Raw genomic sequence first — 27,621 nt, forward strand, 5'->3', positions numbered from 1 at the left:
TTAGCTATAATGGCAAATTTAGTTCAAATAATTTTTTTTCTTTTTATTAACAACGAAGAATACACTTTTCAGACTGGTCTGTGATACCTTTAAATATTTTAAATGCAGTATTACATGTACTATGTAAATTTTGGTCAAAACAATAACTATAAAGCACAAATTTGGAATGGAACAGCGTGTTCAGAGGGCGACTAGGCAACATTCATTCATTCATTGTATGTAAAAAAAACACAGAAACACAGGGCAAAAGGCGGGAACACACACGGAAGGGGGCGCCAGTCCTTCACTGGGCAACACACACCTATGAGCACTTTTGTGTAGCCAGTGCACCTATGAACATATGTGTGAGGAAACACACATGGATGTGGAGAGAACACAATAAACTTTTCACAGACAGTCCATAAGCATCATATCTCATTTAAAGTGTTCTTTGTTATACAGAAGAATTTACTTTTTTTGTGTTATTGCATGTCTTTACGCAAATACAGCAGTTATAAGGGCATTTTATAATAATGTAGAATAAAATATTTGTACAGAAGCCAACTTTTCCAAACACATTATATTAGGACCCCCACCCAATAATAATAATAATAATAATAATAATAATAAACACAATGTTTTTGAATTTAGATTTATAACCCCAATTACATTTTTTTACATGGGTACATTTGAAAACAGCAAAAACATGTACAGTACTGAAAGATCATTCTGGACCCAAATATAAATTGAAGTTATGATAAATAAACATATGTAAAATATATATAGTTTTCAGACAATCAACTTGGTATGAGAAAAAAAAAACAATCATTATTTCCTTCAAGTGTGAAATTTTCCAGTGTTTTATATACAATGAACACATGCTGTATCATGTCATGCATGCTTACAGCATGTCAATAAGCATCCATTAAATATTTATAATATCTCATTCATGTAAAGTGTTTTGACAGGGCAGCAATTTATAAATCTCAGAATCTGTGAATGACAAGTAGCCACATGTCTAATACATATAGTAAGGGTAGCAGAACTTAAAATGAATGATAGAACGCACCATCAGGGTTGAAATATAGGCAACCTACACAGTGAAGAACTGATCAAAAAAACAAAACAAAATATATAAAAGTAATAACTATCTAACAAATCTGTAAAATCCACTCTTAGTAAACGTAGTCACATCAAAGCTACTTTACCCTGGAGTAAAATTTGCACTTCCAGAAACACTTAAATTTCTCTTAATCATTAAAAACATATGGTGCCATTTTTCTTAATATGGAAAATACTTTATCTCTAAAATTTCTTTATATCTCTTTAGTATCTATAAAGTGTTGATAAATGCAAAACATGACAAAACATAATTTGACAGGAAAAGGCACTTGAACATATGTGAAAGCATGGTATGATATGTCAACCCTGTTAGTTATCTTTTATATACATTTCTCCTGTTAATGGAGTAGGAAACAAAGTTTGAATAAACGGAAAAAAACTGTTCAGGTTAAGTGATGAAGTGTTTTAAAAATATTTCACAGCACATTTGGAGTCAGGTGAAGTTCAAGTTCCATTACTTGGGACAAAAAATCTGATATCTAAATCAAACATTCATACCATCGAATAACATTTTAGTAGCAAACTAAGCTCTAGTTCTGTTAAATTCCAAAAATTGCGTGGACTGAAACAGAGTTGTGGACATCCTACTCAGAGTTCTTTTTAGCATGAACAAGGTAACCTTTGGCTTTGATGATGCCTCGGCTCTTGACAATGATGGAGTAGCGTAAAACCCACTCAAGCCTCCACTCTGCCACCTGCAGGTCTTTACTGCTCTCCTGCACGGCCTCCTGAAATCCTTCTGCACTTATCAGCTCTGCAAACAGAAAAACTCAGTGCCATTCAAAGTTGCATACTGCAAGACACCTGTTCAAAGAATTACTGACTGAAAAGGCAGCACTAAAAATAACAGCCTCATGAATGCCTATGTAAAAGCCCTTCACACTTCCAAAACAATCAATGCCATTATATCCCATCTTAAAACAATACATGCTTCTGGGCCATATCCTGAATATAAGCAGCAGGGAAAGAGAGGAGGAGAAAATGTCTGGCACCTTTGGAATCATTGTGTGTCAGCAACTGGATGTCAAACTCCTTAGCAAACGCAGTGAGGTCTGGAGGCATCACACAGCAAGAGGCCAGGTTCACCTGGTTACTGCTCGGCTTCACCTGAACAACCAAACACACACACAGACCTTTCAGATTTCATGTTACAAATTTTAGTTTTAAAGTGCAAGAGTTGTGGTGGCAGTCTCTTTTAAAGAATGCACCGGGGCCTGTCTCACAACGTTCCACTTAGACATTGGTCTTTTCCAGGTTTCAGCTCCACAAACTTAAAAACATGTTCGTTTTCAGACAGCAGTTAACCACTGGTACTTTTAGTCAAGTTTAGAATTTCAAGCAGGAATTTATCCTTATCCACCCGAAGGTTTGACATTTTGGTGTGACTGGCCATACCTCCAAACCTTTTCATGGATCACCAGTTCGGATCAGTTTATTTCTCAAAGCCATATTGGAGAAAAATTACCCATAAAGATCTGAGGGGTCTACTTCAGTAGATTCTTCTTCAGACTCTTGACTCTCATCAAATTTTTAAGACAAGAAATTGTGAATTTAAGCTGCTGTGGAGCAAGCTAGATAAACAGTTATGATGATGTAGTCTGGTACAATGTAATCCACTGACAGAAAATACATTATTAGAACAAAGCAAGTCAAAACCTAGTGGACAAAAAAAGAAATTCTGTTTTGTGAGGCAACACAGGACAATCTCATATCTATCTTCTCCCGTGCTTTCCATTTCAACAGATGTGGTCAAGGTCTTTGCTGTCTGAGATTGATGATGTTATATATGTTAAGACAATATATGCTTCCAGCCACTTCTACCTGTGCCCAGTTGTAGAGCTGCTCAAGCAGAGTCTTGTCCAAATCTGAGGTGCCGATGGCTGCAACCTTTTGGCACTGAACTAGCCCCTCAAGTTCTTCCCATAAAGGCTGCAGGTGAGCCAAGGCCAGAATCTCAGCTTCAGGCAGTGGGGGAGGAGCAATGATCACTGAGTCCAGCTGAGCAACTCCTAATGACACACAAGCTGCAGCAGACAGACACGAAAGCTTGTTATTAATAACTGCACCCTGTTAATGAGCCACTGATTTATACAGTCAAATATGCATGATTAAAAACTCTAGCCAACACATGGCAGCTAATCACATCTGTAATAAAGAGGTAATTCAATTTCCGTTCTGAAAGGACACTAACAAAAACAGCTATAAAATGCCCTATATATTATATATTCATGATGATATAATGACATTTATTTGTATATAAAAGAAAAATCTACTGAGTGGACATTATGAGACATAATATAGATAACATGCACAAAAATATAGCACAAGGCACAAGTACATTTTATAAAATCAGATTTATTCCTGTTTGTAAATTCAGCAAAGTATTATTGCTGCCACTCACCCATATCCACTGCACTTCTGATGAACGAACAATCAGACTCGCTTAGAAAGAGCTTGACTGAAGAATGAAGAAAAACAGCATGTGATGACTGTGCACCAAAGGGGCATATTCAGACTACAATACTGTTTTTATTCTTATATGTTTTGAGGGTAAACCGCCCTCACCAGAAACCTTCAGTTCCTCTCTCTCCTCTGGTGTGATGGCCTCTGTATTCTGTGGAATTGTGCAATCCAGAACACTTGGTAATTCCTGGAAAACACAATGAAACAAAAGACTGAACAAAAATATGATATGCCCTTAAAAGGTCTGAGCATGTTCAAGTTAAGCAAGATGTTATTCAAATAAATATGCACTACTCCAACGGATGAATTTGATTCAGATCCTCATTCCTGACCCCTTTTATGTATGTAAAAACTGGTTTTATTGGACTGCAGCAGAGGAATGCCTCAATAAGCCTTAGCTTTGTGTAAGTTAAGACCAGCACTCTCTTCTCATGAAGCTGACTGGGCCAGATTTGCTGAGTGCTGCAGGATGCGGCCAGAGCGAAAGCACTCAGACCCCACAGTGTTTATTAAAGCTAACCTTCCATGAATGATCTCCATGACAAGCTTCTTTCATCATTACAAGCTTTGTGGTTATTCAACGTTCCTACTCCCTACTGTTGTGACAACAATGCTTTCAGCATTTGGATTATTTTACTATCACACACCATGTTTAGGAAAGGTGGACTGTATCAGTTGTTGTCACAAAATCTTACATTTGGCCATGTGCACTACTGCATACAGACAAATCAGAGAAAATATTGATGTAAGCTGTATAAAATGAATAGCATAGGGAACCAAAGGAATGAAGAACTATCCAAAACACACACTTATATAGTACAGTCTAATTGCCACGTGTAGCTTGCCTTCTTTCTCTTTCCTTCTCTGTAAGCTGAGTATGTTTATGTGTGCAGTGTAAACACTTACTGGTTCAGTTGTGGGGGGTACCGTTGCAAACCACTCACTAAGTGTTGCCCTGATGCAGTCTTGAAGCTGAAGATGAAAAGAAACAAGAATGAGGCAATGTTATAGACAAGACATTTTGCTGGAGTACTAAATGTAACTTTATGATTAAAGTGTTTTTCAGATTAAGACACAACTTAAATACAGCTTAATTCTAAAAATTATTTCAAATGATAAGCCACTTTTGTACTTACCATTGTTACAATAAAATTTGGTCTGAGGGTAAGCTTATTCCTTGACTAAAAACTGGCTCTAAAAACAGAAGTGTAGGAAGCAATACTTACATGCAAATACATATGTTTCATATTGTAATGATTTGTTTAATCATCACAAGTCTGATTTGGATATCAAGGTCTTAAAAATGTATGGTTTTGAATATGCTACCTATAAAGCGTCTGTTTTTTCAGTTTAACCATAGTTTAATGATTGAACAAGCACGGCCATTTATGTCTGACTGAGGTGATGTTTAAACTGAGTTGAAATTTCAGATTTCTGTTATTGACCTATGGTAAATTTCCAGAATGGTGGTTTATAAATCTGAAAAATGTGCAGCAACAATTTTCTGCACTCACTAAAATGCAATGTCATGTCTTTGTTTCCAGTTTACAGAACATATTTGTTTTGCAAATGTTTAATCTGCATCTGCAAAGTGCCAGAGTGAATCATAACATGCTAAGTTAGCTTGCCAAGTCATAGACCATCCAAAAAATATTTCAAACTATTTCATTTTAAAGATTGTGTGTTAACAATATGGCTTTATTTTTGTTGCCATTGAGATGCTGCCAACAAGCATGCAAAATCAGACTCACAATTATGTCCTAAGTTATTAATGTGTTAAGTATTAAACAAACATTATAGAAGGTTAGTTTCCAGAGTGAATTTCATGTTTAAAACTATTTTAAATGATTCTTTAAAACAGTTTTCATGTGTAAAATACCAAACTCAGATATCAACAAATATTAACTATTAAATATTAAATTGTCTCCAGCTGATTTATGAAGTATTCCTACTGTATTAGTACAATCGTTGTACAACTAATACAATACTAATGGTACTAATACAGCTTTTTCTCAATAAACAGATTAGATCAGACTTCAGATGATGTAAACAAATAATTAAAATATTAAACATTAAATATCAAACATTAGAATTTCTCCACATTGTTTATAGAGTATATTAAAATATTGTGTGTACCGTGCTAACTGTATTAATACTAATAAACTTTGTTTTAGTTAACAGATGAGATCAGACTTACGGTGATGTAACAAATCATTATGTTACATTAACATGTCTGGTGTATGGAGTGATGTGAGGTGTATAGCCTGTAGGGCTTTATCTGAGGTAAACTGCTCCTGCTGCACATTTGATCAGATATTACTGTCAAGTGTGGTCAGACTCGCGATGACGTCACAATAGAAAACCCACCGACGACGATAACGCAGTTTGAAAGACCGGAGAGTGTTTATCGGAGAGCACCAACAGCAGATGGACAGCGGGGCCGCGCTGTGTTTATACGAACGAACAGAGGCAGCTATGAGACTTACCTCCTCACTCTGGGAGGACGGACATTTCTTCTTCAGCCGGCTGCGATTCACTAAGTTACCCGTGTGCAGATTCAGAGTTTTTGCGTGATCCAGTAACAGCTTTGCGTAAACTTGAGGCTCCATCTTTCTCTGGTTAAAGACAAACAAGTCGCCGGAATGTCCTCGGTGTGTTAATAATCTCAATATGGCCACGCAGAATGAGATGCAAGTCGCTCTGCTCTCAGAGCTGTGCTATGACTTTGCATTTGTAGCTGGGTTCATTCACTATATTAACAAGACCGAATGGTTACGGAGCAGAACGCCCACAGCGCACAGTAAAACCCGGAGCGGAGTCCAGTAAAAACGGTCCGGCTTCCTCTATGCCGAATGCGCATGGTCACCATGACGTGGCGTGAATGAGTGAACACATAGGTAAAAGATTCAGAACATTTCCAATTATATATATATATATATATATTCATACAAATCACTTAACCTTTTAGGTACAAACAGAATACATATTGAAAAGCAGTATTTCTTGCTTTACCAGCTGACTGGCCTAAACTCTAGCCCAGCCAGAAGGAGAGGTTTGACAACTCATTCAATGGGCTGTAGTTTCTGCCTAACTGACTTCCTGAGGCAATTTCACTATTCAGGGTTTTAATGAGGTTTTAATGATTATTTCAGCTAGATAACTTGAATGCAAAGTTGAGGACTGTCCAATTGGAATGTCCAATACTTTCTTCGGGTAATATTTGATTTGAGGCTTTTATCTGGCTGAACAGAGAATTCCTTCCTTGTGGAATGAAACACACAGCTCAGGCTATGTGTATGCACTCTGGTTAATATAAACAAACAATTAGTATATTTAACAAATATTATAAACAGATGACTAAATATACGTAGATGGCTTTTAAGTCTATACTTAGACTTTAGACTTAACTCTTTCATAAATAAAGAACTTGTAAATAATCAGTATTTACAGATTAAAGAAAAAGCTTTAGACAATCATTGATTGTTTTATCATACAATATGAATTTAAATGCATAATTGTTTTGCTGGGCGGCACAGTGGCGCAGCAGGTAGTGTCACAGTCACACAGTTCCAGGGACCTGGAGGTTGTGGTTTTGATTCCCACTCCAGGTGACTGTCTGTGAGGAGTTGGTGTGTTCTCCCCGTGTCCGCGTGGGTTTCCTCCGGGTGCTCCGGTTTCCTCCCACAATCCAAAAACACACGTTGGTAGGTGGATTGGCAACTCAAAAGGTGTGAGTGTGTCTGTGTTGCCCTGTGAAGGACTGGCGCTCCCTCCAGGGTGTATTCCCGCCTTGCGCCCAATGATTCCAGGTAGTCTCTGGACCCACTGAGACCCTGAATTGGATCGCGCTTACAATGAATTAATTGTTTTGCTAGTACTGTCTAATAAACTATATTATTACAACAACAAGGAACAACAGGCTACACACATAATTTAACTCATATATATTCTACCTTTACAACTCTAGCTAGAGCTTTTTTGTTGTCTTCTTTTCTGTAAAATTGACTTCAGTGAAACAGGGAAAGAATCACAGTATACAGATTGTAACTGATTGGTTATTTTTGTCCGATTATTTGGCTCACATTTAAAAAATTCAAGTAGAGTCTTGTAAGGTATGCAGGCCTTAACCTATTAATATTAAGTTAAAACACACAGTATGTTATATGATAGCCATACATTTCTAATGTGTGCTGTTTTCAAGCAAAGTAGCCCCACAAGAACACATTAACAGTAAGCAAAATGAGGGCATTGATGTTGCAGACATTCTTCCAGGTTTGATCCTCCTCAATGCTGGTCAGCTTCTTCTCCAAAGCCAGCTGTTCTTCTGCACTTAGCTTAGGCTGCGAGACTTCAGACATTCCACATAGCCACATTCCCACACGTCTCCAGCACTCAGGCCTGTCCTGCTGCTGCTCTGAGTCCGAGACCTCAGGAGCTTCTGTAGCAGGTGTACTTGCCCAAGGATCATCCAGATCTACACGCTGCTCCTTACTGTGTCTGCTCCACCAGGTTAGACGAACAAGCTGGAGAGGAAATTTGCAAAAATAATAATAATAATAATAATAAATCACAGCCTCATAGTACTGAAAACATACTTTTACAAAGCAATAATAGTTTGACTAGTGGCAGTGTAATTCTGCTGCTATTTAAAACCAAAATATCTTAAGGTTTTTCAATATATTTAAGCAAGCAAAAGACTATAGACAGATGTTCTACAAACCGGATACCAAAAAAGTTGGGACACTAAACAAATTGTGAATAAAAACTGAATGCAATAATGTGGAGATGGCAAATGTCAATATTTTATTCGTAATAGAACATAGATGACAGATCAAAAGTTTAATCTGAGTAAATGTAACATTTTAAAGGAAAAATATGTTGATTCAAAATTTCACAGTGTCAACAAATAAGTGGCTGGAAAAAGGAAATTGAGCATATAACGAACAGCTGGAAGACCAATTAACACCAATTAGGTCAATTGACAACATGATTGGGTATAAAAAAAAGCTTCTCAGAGTGTCAGTGTCTCTCTGAAGCCAAGATGGTAAGAGGATCACCAACAACTTTTAAATTATCATCATCAACCGTGCATAACATCATCAAAAGATTCAGAGAATCTGGAACAATTGCTGTACGTAAGGGTCAAGGCCGTAAAACTCTACTGGATGCTCGCGATCTCCGGGCCCTTAAACTTCACTGCACCTCAAACAGGAATGCCACTGTCAAGGAAATAACAGAATGGGCTCAAGAATACTTCCAGAAAGCATTGTCAGTGAACACAATCCACCGTGCCATTCGCCGTTGCCAGCTGAAACTCTACAGTGCAAAGAGGAAACCATTTCTAAGCAAGCTCCACAAGCTCAGATGTTTGCACTGGGCCAGGGGTATTTTAAAACGGAGTGTGGCAAAATGGAAGACTGTTCTGTGGTCAGATGAGTCATGATTTGAAGTGCTTTATGGAACACTGGGATGCCATATCATCCGGACCAGAAAGGACAAGGATAACCCAAGTTGTTATCAACGCTCCGTTCAGAAGCCTGCATCACTGATGGTATGGGGTTGCATGAGTGCTTGTGGCATGGGCAGCTTGCATGTCTGGAAAGGCACCATTAATGCAGAGAACTATGTTCAGGTTCTAGAACAACATATGCTCCCATCTAGACGTCATCTCTTTCAGGGAAGACCCTGCATTTTTCAACAAGATAACGCCAGACCACATTCTGCAGCTATCACAACATCATGGCTACGTAGGAGAAGGATCCGGGGACTGAAATGGCAGCCTGCAGTCCAGATCTTTCACCTATAGAGAACATTTGGCGCATTATAAAGAGGATGGTGCGACAAAGAAGGCCCAAGATGACTGAACAGTTAGAGGCCTGTATTAGACATGAATGGGAGAGCGTTCCTATTTCTAAACTTGAGAAACTGGTCTCCTCTGTCCCCAGACGTCTGTTGAGTGTTGTAAGAAGAAGGGGGGATGCCACACAGTGGTAAAAAATGGCCTTGTCCCAACTTTTTTGGGATTTGTTGATGCCATGAACTTTTGAAACAACATATTTTTCCCTTAAAATGATACATTCTCTCAGTTTATATTTTTGATCTGTGATTTGTGTTCTATTCTGAATAAAATATTAGATGTTGGCACCTCCACATCATTGCATTCAGTTTTTATTCACAATTTGTTTAGTGTCCCAACTTTTTTGGAATCAGTTTTGTAAATAAAACAGCTACCATTACTAAAAATAAATTTAAAATATTGTGAGAGATAAACAGATTCTTACATGTTCATCAGAGATAGGGGCAGTGCAGAGGCTCACTCCAGTGATGACCAGTCCTGTGAGAGCGAGCAGTATCAGAGCAAAGTAGAGATAGTGCACGTCCTTCAGCAGAGCAGGCCGCAAGTCCTCTTTCCCACAGGAAGGGGTGCCATACGCAAACTCCATTACCATCCTTATAAACCCTATAACTAGACCTACCATTAGACCCCAGAATGCACCCTGCGTAATTAAATACAACAATAAAACCCAATTCAGACTTAAAATAATGAGATGATGTCATTGCTTGAGAAATCAGTACTGAAATATAACATACTTGTTCATTTACTCGACTCCAGAAGATGGCCATGAGGAACACTGCAGTGATAGGAGGAGCCAAGTAGCTGGTTATGGCCTGAATGTAGTCAAACAGCTGTCCACTGTTGGCTGATTGAATGATCGGAATCCATAAGATGCTCAAGACGACCAGCAACAAAATGAACACTCTGTGTTTGCAAATAATGACAATAAAATCTTGATCCTAATCTTGTGGGATATTAAATTTGCAGGAACAGGACAAGCATTCCTGATTTACATAATTAGGTATTAATGTTTAAACAAAAGGTTTTTTCCCCTATTGTCATTAAATGTTAAAATAATCCTAAAATTTTTATGAACAGCAAGTTCCAAAGAGGGCAGAACGGTAGTGCAGCAGGTAGTGTCACAGTCACACAGCTTCAGGGACCTGGAGGTTGTGGGTTCAAGCCCTGCTCCGGGTGACTGTCTGTGAGGAGTTTGGTGTGTTCTCCCTGTGTCTGCATGGGTTTCCTCCAGGTGCTCTATTTTCCATCCACAGTCCAAAAACACACGTTGGTAGGTGGATTGGCAATCAAAAAAAAGTGTCCATAGTTGTGAGTGTGTGAGTGTATGTGTTGCCCTGTGAAGGACTGGTGCCTCCTCCAGCATGTGTTCAGTGTGTTTTAGACCCACCGTGAACCTGAACTGGATAAGTGGTTACAGATAATGAATGAATGTTACATGGACACAAAAATCTTTTAAGCAAAGCACTGAAAATACTCCACCTAGTGGAGCAGACCCTAATCATGTGTGATTATGTGAGAAATAGCACCCCTTGTGATACAGGCTCTAACCATTAGTGAGTATGTATGTGTCTTAATGAGTTACAAGCCAGACCCATGAGGTGTTTCATTTATTCCTTTGAACCCACAACCTCAGAACCCTGGAACAGTGTGACAGCAGCACTACATGCCGCACAAACAAGTATGTTTACTGTATGCAAATTACCTCTCCTTTGACTAGATGCCTTGCTTTGTGCCTCATTCAAAATGCAGTCCACACCTTAACACTAATTTAACATGAATTGTTGGTATTAAATTCAAAGGATTTTTTTTACATCAAACCCTGAACTTAAATGTTTTTTTCCATACAAGGACTCTTAACTGGGGAGCAGACACTGCCTTGACACTACATCTAAACAAGCCACAATTGCTTTCAGTGATGTGGACCTTCTAAACCTCAGTGATATTAAAAAATATATAACTTCATAAATGAAATGAACTCATAAAAGAATATCCTCCATGTGAAAAGAACCTACTGTTTTCCCTTTCTTTGTCCGAAGCAAATTTCTCATCAAGGTTTTAAAATATTTTCAATTTGCATAACAAATACTGGAGACCTAGAGCTGCCAACTGCAGACACTATAGTCGCACATCAGTAATAAGAACAGATGGCATGTTCATCAGCCCTCTACAGATATGTGTCAGCACATAACGCAAGGTGTTCCTACCTGCCCACCACCATCAGTTCCCTCTCTGAGGCCTGACGTCTTATGCGCTGCCAGATGTCCATGGTGAAGAGAGTGCTGCTGCTGTTAAATATGGAGGTGAGGGAGGACATGAGAGCTGCCATCATCACTGCAATCATAAGCCCTCGCATTCCTGTAGGGAATACATAAAAATAATGGAGAGGATAGCAGCAAAGAAAGAAAGGAAGAAGCTAATATTGCTTAAAAGTGATGTATCTGACATTTTAAATATTATTTCCATCTCAATATGTAATGGAGTAAGGATGTTCTCTGCTCTTTTATTTCATAGACATGCCAGTCACATGTGCATGTTAGTCCCACTATTTAGTAACTGGCTTTCCCCACGTTTTGTTTTGCCCTTGCCAAGAGACAAGAAAGTGACACTGAAGGGTGGAATGAGCATTTACTTGTAATTGTACAATAAAAATGTGTCTTTCACATTTAACACATTTAACTGCTGACTTGGGTCAAGTTTGTTACATACTGAACAAACACAAACACACATACCGGGTGTGGAGCAATGGTGAAAACACCCAGAGCAGTGGGTAGCCATCCCCAATGCCTGCAGAGCAGCTGGGGGTTAGGTGCTTGCTCAAGGGCACCTCAGCCATGGACTGAGGGAGGAGCACACCTGTTCCTTCAGGTGAAGAAAAGCTAAAATGTAATGTATTTTTTAAATTAAATTAAATGAAATGTATTATTATTGTTTAAAAATGTTTAATATTATGTGCCATTCCTGGTTTCATGAGCGACTGGCTAGAGTAAGCATGATAACGATGACTAAGTAACGTTAACTGTTAGTAATATTATGAATTTGTTATTAATATTATGAGCTTTGTGCTCAGCTTGCATATTGTCCGGGTGTTTCAACATGATGGGAGTTTGAGGCATGACTGAAGGGAAGGGTATGCCTGAATACAAAGCATTTGTTTTGGTCTGAGATGCTTGTATGACATCTAGTGGCAGAATGTTTGCCATTGTATCCTATTATCTAATTTATTACACAACAATTGTCCTGTAGTAATACAGGGTATTATTTTGTAATATTTGATAGTTATCATTGTGAATCTGTTTGTTCTGTTGATTTTTTAATGCATCAGAGAGAAGGGGATTAAAAGGCACTGATCGGCCTAATGAAAGAACACAAAGCAGTCATACCTACTGGCATGAGTTCAACAACAAGTTTAGGGTAGGCAATGTTAGAACAGCCCACAGCAGCTTTACAGATTTTAAAGCACTCCTCAGGGTCCACACAGCCCACCTCATCTATTATAGACAAACACATAGATTAAAGTGTGTCGGACAATACAGTTGTGTTAGCAACTTTATCAAGTGTATCATTGAACAGATGATTTTTATCATTGAGACATGCCTGGGAAGAGTGCTCTGCTGATCATGCCTGGCATGACGATGAAGAACATGGGAAGGATCTTAAGGTAGCCTCCAAGTACTGAGCCTCCTTTGGCATGTGACAGGTTTTTGGCAGATAGGGAACGCTGCACGATTACCTAAAGAGAGCAATAGAGCCAGGGCAAAGATATGTTAAAGTGATATTAACATTAATTGCTCTTAGAGTGAAACTGAGTGGCTTTTTAGAGAAGCTGCTTCACAGGAAACCACCCATCAGGGACAAATACACGATTGGTTACAGTGCAGGGTGTAAGTCCACTGTTCTTCACATGGCACCTGCATGTTCACTAACACACCTCAGGCAGGAGCAGCATGCTATACATATGTTATACATAAGCATGCTATATATATGTAAGAGTCCTTAGGCAATAATCCCAACCCTGTATTTACCTACTTTTGCAACATGTTTAAATTTGTAAACGGCTCTGGATTAGAGCGTCTGCCAAATATCTTACATGTAAACTTTATCGATTTAATATTAATATAATATTAATATAAAGTCAGATAAGCAACTGATGTTACAGTATGTATGATATTCCATACATATAGTAATGTTATATTTGAATCACAAATTTACACTTAATCACTAATAATATGTCATTTAAATTATATTAAGTTACACTTAATATATACTGAGTGTACTAATCATATGTATTTTTTGTCAATCCTCTAATACAACTGAAATATTTCTCTGAGTTGCCTGACTGAACTCTAAAACACATTAAAATTAGCTTAAATTATTAATAAAATATAAAATTCACTAATATAAACAAGGGTGGCAGAGTGTTCCAGCAGGTAGTGTTGCAGTCACACAGCTCCAGAGATCTGGAGGTTGTGTGTTCGAGTCCTGCTCCGGGTGACTGTCTGTGAGGAGTTTGGTGTGTTCTCCCTGAGTCCGCGTGGGTTTCCTCCGGGTGCTCCGGTTTCCTCTCACAGTCCAAAAACACATGTTGGTTGGTGGATTGGCGACTCAAAAGTGTCCGTAGGTGTGAATGTGTGTGTGTTTGTGTTGCCCTGTGAAGGACTGGTGCCCAATGATTCCGGGTAGGCTCCGGACCCACCGCGACTCTGAACTGGATAAGCGGTTACAGATAGTGAATGAATAATATAAACAATTAATCAGACCATGTCAAAATAATCACTAATAAAAAGTATGCAGTAGCACAAAATATACCAATATATAGTATTACAAATTGCAATTCTCTTAAATGATAAGAACTTGACTAGGCAAATAAATATATTTAAAGTGTACTTACAGATTTGCAGAAATAACATATGACTAGTACACTCAGTATATATTAAGTATTACCTAATGTAATTTAAATTACATATTAGCAATGATTTATTACAAATTAGTGATTCCAAAAAAGTACACTTTAAGTGCACTCTCTTTTTCCACAATATTATATATGTTTTGGTTTCTGGCTCCAGAATGGTAACTTCCGATGAGAAGATATTGTTCGTTCTTCAAACACTTAATCAGTTTTGACTATGTGGAATACCTGGTCAGCGCACCACACCCAGGTAGCCAAAACGGTCAGTCCGAAGAGCAGGCCTGGCCACGGCAAATCTCCTGTCAGTGGGTCTCTGAAGATATGAAATGCATCAGAGCGAGGAAAGTGGCAAGTCGTGTTAGGAACAGTGATCATAGGCACTGCGTTTCCATACTGTTCCAGCAGACCCTCATACCAGCCCACTTTATCAAAAGCTGGCAGCAAACAAAATAGGGTGGTAGCAATTAATAGTTAATTGAAGTCATTTAATTAGTCTACATGCTTCTAACAATGCTGTACACATTACACTGTATTAAAGATCTAGTGAGTTTATAAAGTATTGCACACTAGCATTTACAACTATTTTGGGCATTTCTAATAACACTTCATACTTAATTAAAATGACAATTATAAAAAATTCTCAGTTTAAAAAGTATCCTTGGGTATGTGAAAGGTGCTATATAAATTTAACTTATCATTATTTTTATTATTATTATTATTATTATTATTATTATTAAATTTGGGATGAACTGTAAATTAAAACTTCAGAAAGGTAAAAATAACATTAATAAGCTCTTCTGAGCTGAAGTGGGTGTGTTTGACTAGTAAACACCAAATATTTGCAGAAATGGGTGCAGTCAAGAACCAAGACTGAAAACCTGTGCTTTATGGCCCTAAAGGACCACATGTAAATTTCACATGGGTATAACTTCAAACTATACATACTATGTTCATAGAATTTGCCTTATAATTAACTAGGTATTATTAAAGACATACATTGATAATAAATCTTCCTGGAATCCACAAGATTTTACATTTTCCCTAGGGATGAAGAGATGAATAAAATAAAGAACCATACCTATAAACATCAGAACAAATGCACCAACAACCATAATGACAGTCTGTAATGCATCTGTGTAGATCACAGCTGTCAGCCCACCTGCAATAATGTATTAACATTTAATATATCGAGCAAAAATCACTGGCAATTTAAATATAATGTGTTAGTTTTACCAGCTATAGTATACAGAGCTGTAACGGCAAGCAGCACCACAGTGGAGACATACAAGTCCCATCCCAATGACACCTGAATGAAGAGAGCTCCAGAGAAAATGTCTGTCTGAAAAATAGAAAAATGACTTTAGACTTACACGGCTTATATGTCACAGGTTATTTATTTTTATATTCAACACCTTGTCCAAAACCCTGTAATAAGGATATATACTGGCTTATTTTAATCCTAATGGTTCCTTTAATAATAATGGTTCGTCTTACTGATATCTTGGTGAAGATGTAGAGAATGAGAGACAGCACACTCATGTAGATCCGTATTCGCTGTCCCCCAAATCTCTTCCTCAGATATTCCGGCATAGTGACCACTCCAGCAGCAATGTACACAGGCACAAATATCCAGCCTAAGGCTATGAGGACCCATGCTGCCTATTACAAACAGAAAATTCACAACAGAGTGTGCCCTTGTTTTCAAACTATGTTAAAAGGTAAATCTGGCCAAGATGAGCAATGTAACCATAGCTAAATGTTTGTGAAAATGGTTACTCAGCTCCCAACTGCTTTGCAACATGAGTCTTCAGATTCTGATTATGCATCTTGAAAGTGTGTGGAACCTTTTATAAACTGCAAGCAATTTGGGGAGTATAATTTATGGTGTTTGTTTGTAACTATATTTAACACTTTTAGGAGCCCATAGATCTCTGGGCTATGAGTAATGTGAGTGTGGTGATTTAAAAATTTTATAAGAATATATATATATTATATATTCAAAATGCATGCTGGGTATTGTAGTGAGAAAACAAATGTCATGTACACAGACATGTAGTTAGGCTGAAGGTTACCACGCTGCACTACAAAATACCTTTATAATCATAGCCTTGTAATACTGTGCAGGGCCATTCAAGCTTAAAAGTCAGAGCGGTGCAGTGTTAATAAGTTCTAAGCCATAAGTGAAACTCATCCAGACATGAAGCAGTTGACTTACATTCCACTCAAATCCCCCAACAGCAATTCCCCCTGCTGCCCCGGTTCCTGCTAATCCAATGAACAAGCCACTGCCCACGTTACTGGACATCAAAGAGGCGCCAATCTATCAAGACATATCAAAATGTAAAGTTCACCCTATTCTATACAGATATACATGGCTGAGAACAAGGACAATGCTGATCATCTGCTGGTTCACTGAAATTGGTGCTAGCAAGCAAACAATGAACTGCTCACACGCATGATTTAATAATTTATTGCATTGTAACGTGGAATTCCAAGTTTTTTATAAGGAATATTTCAGAGTGATTTAATGTGAGAAGCACTGTAGAGAAATTAACAGGTTCTGATTTATTTACAGTGGTTACCATAGGACTTCTTAACCATTTCATTTTGTAGTTCCTGTAAGGTAGCTCTTAGAAACAAATTCATCAGGTCTCTTCTGTGCTACTGACTCAAAAACGTTTCTCTAGAGAACATCATTTGATTTGAAGTCATGTATTTAATCTGGTGTTATTCCATTTAACATGTGTGCACGGATGATCAGAATCAAAATTAGCAAAATACCAGGAAATCTCTGGTCTTGGCAGATATCCTTCTTCCTGATTAAGGACTGAAAGCGACAGCGAAAACAATAACACTTCCTTGTGCACAAATACAGTTAGAGAAATCAACACATATTCTGTATCCTGCACATGCACTAAAGTACCAGAATATGGGAAAACTCACTGGCCACCATGTCATAGATCTGCCTGCTAAGAAGTAACCTCCAACAGTTCCACGGTTAGCCCTGATCGATGACTTGAAAATGAAAAAAAAATTAGAGTAACCATAAAAAAATAAAAAATAAAAACTAACTTTAGAACAGAATAATATACATGTCTATGTACAAAAATGTAGAAAAGATTGGGTTAATAAAATATTTAAGCAAATAAGCAGAGGAAGGTTAAACATACCCATATTCCCACTGCTAGCACAAACACAAAGTAGACCACAATCACCACAATATCAGGAATCTCCAGTTTAAACTTTGCATTTGTCCCGGGCTCCACTGTGTCCATTTCAGACTCCGGTGCAGATGTCATTTTAAAAAATGCTATAGAAAAGTGTGTGAACTTTGAGGCTCTAGTGTGAATTCAGTCAATGATTAAACAAGCTGTTATCAAAAATGTTGAGAACTAACCTTATTAGTAATACATAAACCGGAAACACGGCTGAGAACACATTCAGGAGGTACTGTGCAAAGATCCATGGCAGGCATGTACCAGCCTATCTAATAAGGAGAAGGGCTACAAGTATTACTCTGGCTCTCCATTCAGACTCCATTCATTCTCCATAAAGACATTCATTAAAAAATAAAAGACACATCCACAACCATATAGGTTTTAAACATTTTTAATGACATAATAAACAAAACACAGCAGTGTAAATATGTTCTGTGCAGTATAAATGTGCTGAAATAAATGATATAATGAGCAATTAGCACTTAAAGTTTCTGTCCATTCACGTTTTCTTCCAGAACTTGCTGTAGTCGTCCACTTTAAAGTCATCCTCAAAGTCATCCTTCTTCGCTTTAACCACTGTTTTCCTAGGACCCCTCTTCCGCATTCTAGCCTTCCTTTCCTCCTCTGAGAGAGTGCTAATATCTACAGGCATCTGGAGAAAAAGAACAACCAAAATTTAAGACAGATCTATATATATATATATATGCATATTTAATGGGAAATAATGGCTGCTGTTCATTGCTGAAAGGCAAAATGTAAACATACTAAATACTGGCAAAAAATTTGTATTTTTTATTCTTTAGGGGAAAATAAAACACTCATATTACTGACCATTAATATTCTTTTAGGCTCCCTGTATCTGATGTTGATGGTGGAGCCATCTGGACGCACCAGTAAGACCGGGTACGTCCGTTCATATCTTTGTCTTCCACAGCGTACTACAGAGGTCCTGTTGGAGGTTGACTGAGTGTGTGTTGTGTGAAACGAAGACGTAGCACCTAAACACCTCTGGAAGACTGCTTCCTGAAGACACCTGAGATAAATGAGAAACACAATATTAAAGATCAACCTACATAGTGGCTTTGATGGTTAGATATAACTCTACAAATTTGCCTTCATACAGTAAGCATAGATCCACTGTCTGCAACTCAAAAGCCCCATGCTGCAATTTAGGGGACTGCTCACTTCCTAAGGTTTATGACTTAAGATATACAGGCATTTAGCTACCTGTTTGAAACAGTAGTTTTTGAACACTGCAGTTTCAAAAGGAAATGTCCTGCCATGGTGTTGGCTGCGAGGGGAGGGATTTTAAAAAATGGTTGTTTCTGTGTAAATATCAGTGTTACAAACACATCATAAAAACTTATTTTACGTGGTACTTACTGCAGGCTAATTTCAGTAATATAGGACAGTGACACGTTACTGAATGAGTTTAATGAAGCCGCCACATTCCCCCTCCTCTGCTTTCAGCAGCAGCACAACAGACAGCCGTGGTCTGCGTTATTTACATTACTCACCTTAGCACAACACTGCCATTTTTCCACAGCTTCTGCAGAGTCATATCCACAGCTTTGACATGGGCTTTTGCCTATACCCTACTCCGTACCTCAGTGGGGAAGGTCACCATGCTGCACACAGCGGCATAAAAAATCTTACCGTCCAGAAACACGGCGCAAAGTATGGTTCCTACCGAGTCATTTTTGCACATCATAATGGCAGTTTCTCATTCCGTCCAACAAATTGCAATTACTTCCAGACAATTCTCTGCTGTTTTATAACATTATCATTTGCTTATGTCATGTCAGTCAAAATGAACTATATTTATGAATGCTGAATAGTCTTTCCCTATGACACGAATAGTCCTCATTTCATTGTTTGAATCATTACATACAAAAATGTAGAACTAGTTGTCAAAAGCAGTCAAGAAAATCTTATGCATTTCTTTATCATTTTTTTTTTCTGAAATTGTTTCCCAAATTGAACAATTCCTCTCAGGTGAACCTCAGCTTTCACTGATGAGGAGTGTTTGAAGCATTAGTTGTAACCAATGATAAGCGACTTCTCCACAGTCACTCAAAGCTGAATCCCATGAACCCTCAATTGGCAAAAATATATAAACCAAGCAGGACATAGTGTGTACCATTTTGACAATACAGTGACACAGAAATGGAAAGTTAGCATCATGGAAGAGGGGTGAGGATGCAGAGGAAGGGGACAAACAAGGGGAAGAGGAAGAGGAAGAGGAAGAAGAGGCCAAGTACATAGGCAGATTCCTAATGAAATTAGGGCTACAATTGTGGACCATGTAGTCAATCATGGCCTCACAATGGCTGAGGCTGGGCAAAGGGTGCAGCCAAATGTTGGAAGATTCACTGTAAATTCAATTATTCAAACATTTAATCGGGAGAACAGGTGTGTATACTGGACAGTTTCTCAACCCTAAACAATCTGCACTGCTCTACTGTGTCATACATGACGCTTACAGTGAGACAAGAACTTTTTACATTTTACATTTAGACTTACAGCTTTATTCCAGCACGGATTTACAATATTGTAGTGTTACAGTAAAGATTTGCCATATTTACAGTATGGTACTGCAACATTTTACAAGCAGTAAGCAGTTATTGTACACTACAGTAATATGGGTTAAAGCAGTATATCTCATGTTTACTGTACATTACTGTAATTTTACTCTGCACCACATATGATTGCAAAACAACCTCGCAGAGGTGGAGGGCGGCCCCTTTTTTACTCCACAATAAGAGGAAGCCATTTGTGCAATGCTGAGTGCAAACAATGCCCTAAGGTTGAGAGATACAAAGCGCTGTTATAAAGGATCACCATAATCTGAGTTTTTTGCAGTGGAAAGCACTCACAGAGTGAACTGTCATAATGAAAACATGACAAAGCCATTTGATTATCTTGTTCATAAACAATGGTGTCAGGAGTTTTTATTTTTGACAGACACTTTCATTGATATGAATACTTGCTTTTGAGGAATGAACTATTCATTTTGAGCAAGTGACACGCTTTTGCAGGTTATCAACTAGGTTTTGCAGTTTGTACTAATTGTTTTGAGAAATTCAATTACTGTTGTGCAAATGTTAATAGTGATGTGAGAAATGCACCAAAGCAACTGAGAAAAACTGTAAATAAATTAATGAAATGTAAATAAAACACAAGAAGTAGATGTAGAAGCAGGAAAACTGTTTGTCAGGCTGCCTGGTTAAATTATGTTAATTTTTTTGGGAGAACACACCGTTGCCATAAAAAGCTAGCAATGTATTTATTCATTTTCACATGTTCACTGAAGAGCAACTCAAATTGCACTGTACTCCCTGAATGAACAAGTTATGCTTCATAGAGCAGGTCTCTCACATGAGGATGGCCATGCTGAAAACAGCAGCTCTGATTACCCCAGCAATTCAAAACAGACTTTTTGGTCCTTTTCTTTTTCTGTACTGTTAAGAAGGTTACAGTGAAACTTTAATTCATTCCTTCATTATCTGTAACCACTTCATCTTTATCAGGGTCACAGCGGGCCTGAAATCAACCTAGTATCATTGTATGCAAAGCAGGAACACACACTCCCGGGATAGGATATCACTTGCTACCTGATTTACTCATACCTGTGGAAAATCCCCATCAGTGTGTTTTTGGATTGTGGAAAGCAAGCTGAACACACAGAGGAAACCCACAGGAGAAAACATTATCTTACAGGGGTGGCTTGAACCCAAAACTTTGACTTTAAATGTCTTGTATTTATATTGCTTATATATTTTATTGATACCCAAAGAAATTTAGCAGTTGCACCATTTTGCCACCCCACATTTACACAAATGAATGCAAATGTTAAAACTCTTAAACTGTCTTACTAGTTAGAGTAATGTAAAGATGTAAATGTATGTAGAGGACTTTTACTATAACAGGGCATAGCCATAAGTAATGTCTCTACGTGGGTTAGTGGGGGAATAACTTAATTTCTCGAATAACCTAACAATCTATCATAAATGTGGACAATGGCTTTGGTTAAATGCCCAACTCCCTACACAGTGCTATGTATTTTTGGCTTCCATGCCCAAAAGTACACACTTTCACATGATAAAACAAAACAAAACAAAATAAATACAATTACATATTTTTAATTTATAGTTTATACAACATATATTGTTCTCATGTTTGTTAATCACCACCAAAAATGAGAGTACGTTGTAGAGTAGTATTTATGCAGCTGCACAAATAGAATGAAACTCCAAAAAAGAGTTTCATATAACTTTCAAGAGCTAATATCATGAAATGTAATGTGTTAAAAATATCTAAATGTACCATCCACATTACCTAAGGAAACTCACTTAATTATTTAACTCTCTTAAAAGCCCAGTAATAAAAGCTATAAAATACATATGTGAACATATAGAAGAATGTGTCACGGTTTACTATTTAAATGTGAGTTTCAGTATCAACAACAGGGGGCGTAGTCATCCCATAATACTTCGCCAGTCTCTCTGCTTCTCTGTGTCCAGAGATTAATGCTCCATGCACTGTACCGTACAGAGTCTTTATAGTCGCCTCTCCAGCGAACAGAACCTGAAGACCCTGAAACATAAATAACCAAATTACACTTGAATCTATTTACATGACTACACAGAGATATGTATATTAAAATATTTGTACATAAACATGACATGAACATATTTTCAATAAAACTTAAATTAATTCATCTTCTGTAAAGTCCTGAGTCCAGAGTCTACCTGGAATCATTTGGCGCAAAGCAGGAACACAGCCTGGACAAGGTGCCAGACAATTTCGAAGCACGACACACACCCCATCACTCACTCTTGCCAACAATTTCAATTAAAATGTTGCCAATTAAAATACTAAAATGTGTTTCTGGATTGTGAGAGGAACAGTAAAATACTTTTTGTACTATAAAAAACATTCACCTTGCTAGGGTCCTTGGAGCCCACCAAAGGCTGAGCCAAGACATCCATGACCTGGGCATCTACACCAACAGGAATGAAAGTATAAGATCCACGAGTGAAGTTGTTTGTACGCCACTGTGTGCGCAGAACACTCTTTGGGGGTGGAATATTTGGAATTCCTAGAGACACAGAATGATATATTTTATTAGTATTGTGACATTATGTTTCATAGATTTATGTTAATCATTTGACATATTTCTCAAAACCCTTATTTGCTCTGAAAGAAAATACAATAGAACCACTGACATATTTAAATTGACTATATTCTCCATTTTTCATGTACAAGTAGTGTGTAGTAAGTAAGATGTCCTCATATGCCACAAACACGATCATGATCAATTTCCTATCGATCTTGACATGTAATTTAAAGTCTGCTTTTATACTGTAGTGTCCTTGTGTGGAATGCATGGCTTGAAGAGTCAAGAATCAAGTGAAATTTTAACAATCTTCATACCCCAAATCTTTATACGCCAAAACCAAGGCAAAGTCAGTTTCTGTTATACATGACAATTAAATTTTGGGAGATAAACTGTTAATTTACCAGAAAATATCCTGATATGTTCTGTGATGGCAGTGGATAATTCCTTCTCTGGCATGGTTTCAATCATGTCAGCTACATCTCCAGGACACCAAGCAATCAGAATATTGCCAAACCTGGCAAAGATGTAAGAAAACAAATTGATATTTTCATACAAAGCCACACGTTACTTGTATATGACTACATGATTTACGTTTAAGTTAACATTTGAGGCTTTTTAAGCTCACTATTTAGTAACTACATGGAAAGCAATGCTAAAGGCAATTAAGTTGTAGTCAAATGTGCAAGTTTGGACCCAGGGCTATGTCAGTAAAATTATCTTCTGTTAGTTTAATACAGCAGTCACCTTTCCTTAGGTTTCATGACAGTGAAGGAGTTTAGGTGTTTAAGCCACTGAGTTTGATTAGTGGACACAGAATCAACAGAGTCCTCGTCCCAGATCATGCTAATGCGACTCACGTCACTTGGCCAGAAGGGTTCCTCATATTCCAAAAAGACTTTTGCAATATTGCCGAAAGGCAGTTTATCAATCACCTCCATCTTCTCTGGTGTGAGGCTGGGGTTAAAGAGGGTGGATGCTTGAACTTTGAGACAACCTGGGGGAAATGAAAATGTACGCTGAGCTGGGTGAACAATGCAAATATGGCAGCACCTCCTTGTTTTTTCATGTGGCACCATACAGGAGTACTCTGTAGTTCAGTTGTATCACCATAGAAGAGGTATGATTTGAGTGGGAATCATTCTCAGTGGTGCAGTGACACTGACGAGATGGTTGCATGTTAGTGTGTGTTGTGCTGGTATGAGTGGATCAAACACAACCGTACTCATACATACACACAAAACAAAAAGCAGGTATTAGTTTGGTGGTTTCGTTCAACCTCCTGTGACCACTGATGATGGATTAGAGGATGACTAAACAAACTAAGATACGGTCTCCGACTTTACATCTACAAGATAGACCAAAACATTTGATATTAATTCTAATACAGTGGCCAGTGCATAGACAAAGTGTTTAAGAACTCCAGCAGACACTGCTGTGTCTGATCCAGTTGTACCAAGGTAATGCACACTAACATAACACCACTGAACTACAAAGTACTCCTATATGTTAAGCAGAGTTAAGAGGAGTTAAAAAAATGACAGCAAGTGTAGAAACAAAAGATGTCATTGTGTCTAATCACTAAAAGTGTGCAGTAAAAATAAAAACAACAGAAGCTATCCCTTTAAATCTGTTAAAATGTTGTTATAATCAAATAAAAAGCAATTATCCAAAAAAACCTTGAAAAAAAATGTACTTTCTTGACAAGTTACACTTTTGAATATACATATGGTTAAGAGGGTGTCAGCTATTGCTATATTATCAGAAATGTTGTTCAGTGGAACTAAACCTACTCACCAAGAGAGACAGTTATGATCACATGATCTGCCAGAATCTCATCTCCATCTTTAGACACCACACGCACAGGATACACACGATTGTCTGAACCAGGGAAAGATCCATCCCACTCAATCTTTACCACCTCTTTATTAAGCACTAAACTCTCCTGAGAAAGATCTTCTGCTAACTTTTCTAAAATCTGAAACATGATCCTGAAACAGTGAAGCAAAGGCATAACATTAATCCTTATGCTATAAATGAACAAAATTTTCCTCTTAACCATGCACTGCAGTTTTGATGGTAATGCTGATAACAAATAATTAAAACTCTATCCATTATTTCACTGTGAGAAGATACTCAACCATGTGTCTCTAAAGAATGAGTAGCTGTCAAAGATCATTTAGTGGAAAATGGAAATAGATAAAACAAGAAAATTTGCAAAGCCTCTAACGTTCTCTGAACAACTCACACAGTTTGAGGAGACTTAGAGATGATTTAGGATTACAGTTTTCCCAGTGCAAAACATTTGCTTTGTAGCTTTCAGGAAGAAAACCTCAGACACTGGACATGTCTTGACTGAATGAGTACAGAAGTCTAGGACTGTTTCTAAGTACCGATTACACAAAGAATGGACTTGTATTCTACAAAAGAACGTTCTTAAGAAGTAACTTTGCAAGAGCAAATTTGTGATGCCACAGTGAATGATAAGATTTTCAGGCAATTCTGGTTATTGTTATTTTGGGTTGATTGAGAAATACAAGCCGCATACTTTGTTTATGCCGTTTGTGCTCTTGGATACTGGAATATAATGTCGGCAAGCAAGAAAACAAGAACGTAAGAATGTATTGAGAAACAGTTTAGTAGTAGTAGTCATCATAATCATGATCATTTTGTGTGTGAAAGTAAACTTTTTCTGAATTAAGCATTCTCCATACCCTTCCACGTTGAGATCGTCTCCCATGTTGACATAATACTTCCAGGAATCTTTAGAAACACAATGAAGGTCTGAGGCTGCAATACTAAGCAGGTAGTCTTTAGCAACCAAGGCCAGAACACTCTGTACATGCTCCTTATTGTTGGTGTTCCAGTCCTCAATAACACATTGAGCTTTTTCAGCAAAGTGTTCTCCTAAACTGCTCCCTGAGCTATTGCCACGATGGCGAATGATTCTTTCCCCAGTTTCATACACACATTCAGCAAAAACGTCATCAACTTTTTGCCCATGCTGTCTGTAAAACATAGTGTTTCCCTCATCATGGACTTGATTGAGAAATTCAAACTTTCTTAAAAGGCAGTAGAATGGGTTTTCTTTAGATGCTCCATGGATATACTGAGCCCCAGTGTCAACCCATGACTTGCCTGCACAAAAAAACAGAGGGGAGAAGGTCGGGTTATAATATATATAATCAGGCATTACAAAAATTGGCAGTATCTATGTTGTTCATATTTTCTTATGTAGAGCTTACTTTCCCCCAAAATTTAAAAATAGCCATGTGAAAGGTCATGGCTGTTCAAGCAAAAAATATGAGAAGTGTAATTCAGATCATGTGTTCAGAAGAATGTTCTTATATCCTCTTTCCCAAAAGCAGCTATTGAGAAGTTCAGTTCAAATATTTGCCATTTCTTTTCATTTCAGATTTCTTTAAGATACAATGGCAATATGCTGTAATACTGCAGATATTTAAAGGTTTAAAATATTCAGTGAAAAATGTGTTATTACTTTAATGACAGTATGCTATAATTACTCGTTTACATTATTAGCGTCGATGTATGCATTGTAATACATAAAACGGCACTGCTTTAAATTTAAATATAAAATGACAACAAAAAGTTCATATGACATGTGCCAGGTTTCTGAAAAGTAGTACACGTATAAACGAAGTCAGTTCACCGATGTTTGCTTTTGCTATTCTTCCTCCAAACACGTCGGACGCTTCCACTAGAGTGAGGTCAGTGAAGCCCAGTTCTTTCAGCTTGATGGCTGCTCCAAGTCCAGCCACACCAGCACCGACCACCACGATACGAGGTTGCTGACCGTCCTTCATTTCTGTGACTTTCACTGAAAAGAAAGTTAGGTTATGTGAATGAGAAGCCCATGGGTTTGTTTAATTTAGTTCAGTTCTAAATTGTAGAGTTTAGTTCTACATGGAGCTGTAAACAGTTGGAGGGCTGAGTTGGTCATTAAAGCCTTGTATTTTTTTTAGTTATTAAACAGCCTAAAATCTTCAACATATTTTAACTTGAATAATTAATTGCAAAGTAACTTAATTGTAGGCGACTTTGATATGCAGTAACACCACCTAATCCTTGAGAGTTAGCCTGACTTACCTTTAGTGGCCAAAGAGGTGAGATTAAGCGCTATACAGGTCTGAGGATACAGAGACGCGTTAACTCTTTTATTCCAGAACAGGAGAACGCCTTAGCGTTGGCTTAACTGCCAGGGTCTGGTTATTTAAAAACTAATTAACTATCTGTGGATGAAAGCAGCGTCTAAACCGTCTCATACGCTGTAAAAGATGTTGTTTCTGCTTACCGTTGCATGTACCGTGGCCGTTAGCCAGCATTTCAGTGTGAGGTTTATCCTCCTGTTGTTCTGCAGCTTTAGCATGATTCCGTTAAAAGTAGCCTAGCTACTGAAACTGGGTTGTTCCTTATGGAACTGCACTGGTCCTCCTTTAAACGCTAGAGGCCGCTAAAACACAACATTCCCTTCACTATGAGAATATTAACCCATTTGCCCTCGTTTTTGTTTGTTCTTGAAGGCACAGTATGAGATTTTATTTAATAGTCTGCATAGTACAAATTAACTGAAAATGTGAAAAATATGATTAAAAACAGATACTTCAGCAAAAGAAGTCGCACATGTGCATTCTGTGCTTGATAAACCTATTTGAAAAACTTCACTCTGTCGCAAAAATTGCTGTTTTTGTTGTGGCATTCCTGATTGGCTGCTGAGGGCACCTTAGTCAATTCATTACTCAGGATTCGGATCCGCAACCGTTAGCAGTTATCGCTAGGGAGCTGGATGAAGGCCAGTAACATAGATAAGTCCTTTCCAGTGAAAGTGTCTTGTGCACCTTCTTAAAACGTTTGAAAAGTGTTTGAAAGACAAGCTTGAAATTAAATTGCAGGTCCAATAAATCTTTATTTTTATGTGGGTAATAAAAACATTCTCATG

At 37.8% G+C, this 27,621-nt stretch overlaps 5 protein-coding genes across 7 annotated transcripts in view; 1 reads left to right on the plus strand and 4 right to left on the minus strand.

The window, feature by feature from the left end:
- Window positions 1–130: 130 nt before the first annotated feature.
- Window positions 131–6,324, minus strand: gclm (glutamate-cysteine ligase, modifier subunit). The gene is made up of 7 exons (XM_066644395.1): window positions 6,051–6,324; window positions 4,471–4,536; window positions 3,667–3,751; window positions 3,503–3,559; window positions 2,923–3,125; window positions 2,094–2,208; window positions 131–1,855 (listed from the first exon to the last, which is right to left on the minus strand). Exons 1-7 carry the CDS (start codon window positions 6,171–6,173, stop codon window positions 1,686–1,688), a joined length of 819 nt encoding a protein of 272 aa, XP_066500492.1. The 5' UTR covers window positions 6,174–6,324; the 3' UTR covers window positions 131–1,685.
- A 1,436-nt stretch (window positions 6,325–7,760) lies between these two features.
- On the minus strand, window positions 7,761–17,626 carry slc5a9 (solute carrier family 5 member 9). Of its 2 annotated transcripts, XM_066643654.1 has the most exons (13): window positions 17,498–17,626; window positions 17,271–17,342; window positions 16,543–16,647; window positions 15,822–15,986; window positions 15,561–15,666; window positions 15,406–15,486; window positions 14,556–14,761; window positions 13,016–13,151; window positions 12,802–12,909; window positions 11,626–11,776; window positions 10,156–10,324; window positions 9,846–10,061; window positions 7,761–8,087 (listed from the first exon to the last, which is right to left on the minus strand). In XM_066643654.1, exons 1-13 carry the CDS (start codon window positions 17,624–17,626, stop codon window positions 7,761–7,763), a joined length of 1,971 nt encoding a protein of 656 aa, XP_066499751.1. The 2 variants fall into 2 exon arrangements, with proteins under 2 accessions (XP_066499751.1, XP_066499752.1); XM_066643655.1 differs by lacking the exon at window positions 17,498–17,626 and having other exon boundaries at window positions 15,822–15,982; window positions 16,539–16,647; window positions 17,271–17,300.
- A 313-nt stretch (window positions 17,627–17,939) lies between these two features.
- mrpl55 (mitochondrial ribosomal protein L55) lies at window positions 17,940–19,256 on the minus strand. Its single transcript, XM_066644719.1, has 3 exons — window positions 19,063–19,256; window positions 18,377–18,578; window positions 17,940–18,197 (listed from the first exon to the last, which is right to left on the minus strand). Exons 1-3 carry the CDS (start codon window positions 19,104–19,106, stop codon window positions 18,045–18,047), a joined length of 399 nt encoding a protein of 132 aa, XP_066500816.1. The 5' UTR covers window positions 19,107–19,256; the 3' UTR covers window positions 17,940–18,044.
- Window positions 19,257–21,688: 2,432 nt separating this feature from the next.
- paox1 (polyamine oxidase (exo-N4-amino) 1) lies at window positions 21,689–27,106 on the minus strand. 2 transcript variants are annotated; one of them, XM_066643413.1, is made up of 8 exons: window positions 26,977–27,106; window positions 26,335–26,502; window positions 25,379–25,802; window positions 24,462–24,655; window positions 23,412–23,661; window positions 23,069–23,181; window positions 22,489–22,646; window positions 21,689–22,141 (listed from the first exon to the last, which is right to left on the minus strand). In XM_066643413.1, exons 1-8 carry the CDS (start codon window positions 27,005–27,007, stop codon window positions 21,986–21,988), a joined length of 1,494 nt encoding a protein of 497 aa, XP_066499510.1. In that variant the 5' UTR covers window positions 27,008–27,106; the 3' UTR covers window positions 21,689–21,985. The 2 variants fall into 2 exon arrangements, with proteins under 2 accessions (XP_066499510.1, XP_066499511.1); XM_066643414.1 differs by lacking the exon at window positions 26,977–27,106 and adding an exon at window positions 26,772–26,810.
- bcar3 (BCAR3 adaptor protein, NSP family member) overlaps window positions 26,453–27,621 on the plus strand; it is a 103,189-nt gene continuing 102,020 nt past the window's right edge. Inside the window, exon 1 of the mRNA XM_066643408.1 lies at window positions 26,453–26,469. The gene's annotated coding sequence lies outside the window, so the exon portion shown is untranslated. The remainder of the gene's footprint in view (window positions 26,470–27,621) is intronic.

Source organism: Hoplias malabaricus, chromosome 14 (genome assembly GCF_029633855.1).
Source record: "Hoplias malabaricus isolate fHopMal1 chromosome 14, fHopMal1.hap1, whole genome shotgun sequence".
Taxonomy (NCBI): Eukaryota; Metazoa; Chordata; class Actinopteri; order Characiformes; family Erythrinidae; genus Hoplias; species Hoplias malabaricus.

Coding starts and splice junctions, on each gene's coding strand:
- gclm (XM_066644395.1), bottom strand. CDS start 6,173: ATGGAGCCTCAAGTTTACGCAAAGCTGTTACTGGATCACGCAAAAACT. Junction 4,537..6,050: donor CGTCCTCCCAGAGTGAGGAG/GTAAGTCTCATA, acceptor TTTCATCTTCAG/CTTCAAGACTGCATCAGGGC. Junction 2,209..2,922: donor AGCTCTACAACTGGGCACAG/GTAGAAGTGGCT, acceptor TTGGTTGTTCAG/GTGAAGCCGAGCAGTAACCA.
- slc5a9 (XM_066643654.1), bottom strand. CDS start 17,626: ATGACATCTGCACCGGAGTCTGAAATGGACACAGTGGAGCCCGGGACA. Junction 14,762..15,405: donor ATTTGTTCTGATGTTTATAG/GTATGGTTCTTT, acceptor GTTTGCTGCCAG/CTTTTGATAAAGTGGGCTGG. Junction 11,777..12,801: donor TGTTGAACTCATGCCAGTAG/GTATGACTGCTT, acceptor TATTCCCTACAG/GAATGCGAGGGCTTATGATT.
- mrpl55 (XM_066644719.1), bottom strand. CDS start 19,106: ATGACTCTGCAGAAGCTGTGGAAAAATGGCAGTGTTGTGCTAAG. Junction 18,579..19,062: donor AATGGCAGTGTTGTGCTAAG/GTGAGTAATGTA, acceptor CATTTATCTCAG/GTGTCTTCAGGAAGCAGTCT. Junction 18,198..18,376: donor AGCCTAAAAGAATATTAATG/GTCAGTAATATG, acceptor CTTTTTCTCCAG/ATGCCTGTAGATATTAGCAC.
- paox1 (XM_066643413.1), bottom strand. CDS start 27,007: ATGCTGGCTAACGGCCACGGTACATGCAACG. Junction 23,662..24,461: donor GATCATAACTGTCTCTCTTG/GTGAGTAGGTTT, acceptor CATTTCCCCCAG/GTTGTCTCAAAGTTCAAGCA. Junction 23,182..23,411: donor GTCATGAAACCTAAGGAAAG/GTGACTGCTGTA, acceptor CATCTTTGCCAG/GTTTGGCAATATTCTGATTG.